Source organism: Strigops habroptila, chromosome 20, assembly GCF_004027225.2.
Source record: "Strigops habroptila isolate Jane chromosome 20, bStrHab1.2.pri, whole genome shotgun sequence".
Taxonomy (NCBI): domain Eukaryota; kingdom Metazoa; phylum Chordata; class Aves; order Psittaciformes; family Psittacidae; genus Strigops; species Strigops habroptila.
The window spans coordinates 149,999-153,040 of NC_044296.2; the positions used below are offsets into that span (position 1 = coordinate 149,999).

General features: G+C 52.0%; 1 protein-coding gene across 1 annotated transcript in view; it reads right to left on the minus strand.

Annotated features, from left to right (window-relative positions):
• LOC115618304 (olfactory receptor 14A16-like) overlaps positions 1 to 2,361 on the minus strand; it is a 118,894-nt gene extending 116,533 nt beyond the window's left edge. Inside the window, exon 1 of the mRNA XM_030509742.1 lies at positions 1,240 to 2,361. Coding sequence (XP_030365602.1) covers positions 1,240 to 2,236 — 997 coding nt within the window. The 5' untranslated portion in view covers positions 2,237 to 2,361. The remainder of the gene's footprint in view (positions 1 to 1,239) is intronic.
• Positions 2,362 to 3,042: the final 681 nt, after the last annotated feature.

Below are 3,042 nucleotides of genomic sequence, written 5' to 3' on the forward strand. Positions count from 1 at the left end.
GCAGCCAGTTCCAAACAGCCTGCCCTTCCCAAGATCTCAGGTCCCCATCAGCCTTCCCTTCTCCGGACTGGACAAGCCAAGCTCCTCCAGCCTCTCCCCACAAGCAATGTGCTCCAGTCCCTGCCTGTCCTGAGGGTGTGTTGCTAAACCCACTCCTGCTTGCCAATAGCATTCCTGGATAGGGGATCTGAAAGCTGGATGGAGTATTCCAGAGCATCCCTTCCCTTGTTCTCCTGCCATGCTCCTTGTTATACAGCCCGGGATACTGGTGGTGAAGGAGCATGAGCAAGTCTGACAGGCCTTACAGGGCAGTCTCCTCCCAACAGACAAATGGTCTCTCCGAGTACCCCTAGAAAGAAGCATCCCTTTCAGGAGGGAGCTGATGACATTTGTCCTGGTGCAGTTGTAACAGTTATTTTTCTCCTTCTTAGTAGCTGGTACGGTGCTGTGTTTTCAACTTTAGCCTGAGAACAACACTGATAACGCATAATGATAAGTTTTTAGTTGTGGATAAGTATTGCTTACTCTGATCAAGGACTTTTCAGTCTCATGCTCTGCAGTGAGGAGGGGCACAGGAAGCCGGGAGGAGGCAGAGACAAGACACCTGACCCAAACTGTCCAAAGACATATTCCATTCCACAGCACGTCATGCCCAGGATAGAAACTGTGGTAAGTCACCTGTAGGGCCCAGATCACTGTTGGGGTAGGGCTGGGTATCGATTGGCGGGTGGTGAGCAATTGTTTTGGGCATCACTTGTGTTTATCGTTTTCTTTTCCTTTTCCTCTTCCTCTTTTAATTTTATATTCTCTCCCCTTGTTATTTCCCTTATCATTATTATTAGTGGTGGTGGTAGTAGTAGTAGTGATATATTATACTTTAATTCTTGGACTGTTCTTATCTCAACTCTTGGGATTTACATTCTTTCCATTCTCCTACCCATCCCTCTGGGAGTGGGGGGAAAGGAGGAAGGAGGGAGTGAGCTAGCGGCTGCGTGCTGCTGAGTTACCAGGTGGGCTTAAAATACGACACACAGAGAAGAAGTTGCTGCAGGATCATTTATTTCCCTTAAATAAAATGAGAGACCCTCATTGACACAAAGACAGTGGGTCAGACAAGACGGGCAGATAGTGAAGTAGGAGGAGATGAATACTGACATGTCTTTGAGGACAACATCACAAGTAGAAAAATGAAAAACAAATGTAAAGCAGGAAGGATGGACTTGGCCTGACATGACCTACACTGGGAGCCCTTTGAAGACGAAAGCAGGCAGTGTATAGCTGCTGAAACACAACCAGTCACCAGCTTCCTCACAGCACCCCTGAGCTCCTGGTTCCTCAGGCTGTAGATCAGGGGGTTCACTGCTGGAGGCACCACCGAGTACAGCACTGACACCACCAGGTCCAGGGATAGGGAGGAGATGGAGGGGGGCTTCAGATACGCAAAGATGCCAGTGCTGACAAGCAGGGAAACCACAGCCAGGTGAGGGAGACACGTGGAAAAGGCTTTGTGGCGTCCCCGCACAGAGGGGATCCTCAGCACGGCCCTGAAGATCTGCACATAGGACCCCACAATGAAAACAAAACAGCCACATACTAAAAAGTTAGTAACCACAAGAAGCCCAACTTTTCTGAGATAGGAATGTGAGCAGGAGAGCTTGAGGATCTGGGGGATTTCACAGAAGAACTGCTCCACAGCATTGCCTCGGCAGAGGGGCAGTGAAAATGTATTGGCTGTGTGCAGCAGAGCATTGAGAAACCCACTGCCCCAGGCAGCTGCTGCCATGTGGGCACAAGCTCTGCTGCCCAGGAGGGTCCCGTAGTGCAGGGGCTTGCAGATGGCCACGTAGCGGTCATAGGCCATGATGGTGAGAAGAGAAATCTCTGCTGAAATAAAAAAGACAAACAGAAATACCTGTGCAGCACAACCTAAGTAGGAGATGTCCCTGGTGTTCCAGAGGGAATTGGCCATGGATTTGGGGACAGTGGTGGAGATGCAGCCCAGGTCCAGGAGGGAGAGGTTGAGCAGGAAGAAGTACATGGGGGTGTGGACGTGCTGGTCACAGGCTGTGCTGGTGATGATGAGGCCGTTGCCCAGGAGCGCAGCCAGGAAGATGCCCAGGAAGAGCCAGAAGTGCCAGAGCTGCAGCTCCCGCGTGTCTGCGAATGGCAGGAGGAGGAAGTGGGTGATGGAGCTGCCGTTGGACATCTGCTGCCTCTGGGCACAGGGCACTGTCATAGGAGAAAAAGGCAGTGACAGGTTAGGACAGGAGGGATGTCAGATACAGCAGTCCAATTTACGCACTCACGACTCTGAACACTTTCGGGCTGCAGAGGAGAGGCTCAGTGTGACTTGGTCATGATTGTCTCTGAGGTTGGTTGGTTTGTTTCTTTATCTGGTGTCACATCTGATGAATGATCTTTTTAGGTATAAAATTTCTGATGTTTTGAAGGCAACTGGGAAGAGTCTCAGCATGGGACAGACACAAGGGCTCAACTGTCTGTGGGCTAGTGTCTACTCGAGATTGCTGCAGAGTCAATCGCTCTGGTTTTCAGCTGCCTGCACTTTCTAGAGAGACAGTCAGCTCCTTGCCCAGCACAGCATGGCCAGCAGCCACCTCCAGTGCCAGACACCAAGAGAGCTGCCTGAACGCACCCTCCCAAGGCCTGGCCTGCACTTTCCCCCCACTCCCTGCCCATGGCTCTGCTGCCTGGAGCTGTCCCTGCCAGGAGCTGCTGCTCTGTGCCCAGCTCTGCTCCCTCTCAGTGCTCCCAGAGCCCATCCCATGGGCTGTGTGCTCAGCTCTGCCCTGCACACCCCTCCCGGCAGCAGGGCTCTGCCCAGGGGCATCTCTGCCTGTGCAGGGGCTCAGGAGCAGCTCAGACAAGTCCTCACAAGATTCTCAGTGCCTTCTCCAAAGCAGAGAAGTAAATTCCCAGCTCCCACTGCCCAACCTGCCAAGCAAAGGTGAAAAACATCAAAGCTCGGGATCGTTCCCTATCAAGTAAACACGTCCTCAGTGTCTTTCAGAAGGACCCTCTGCA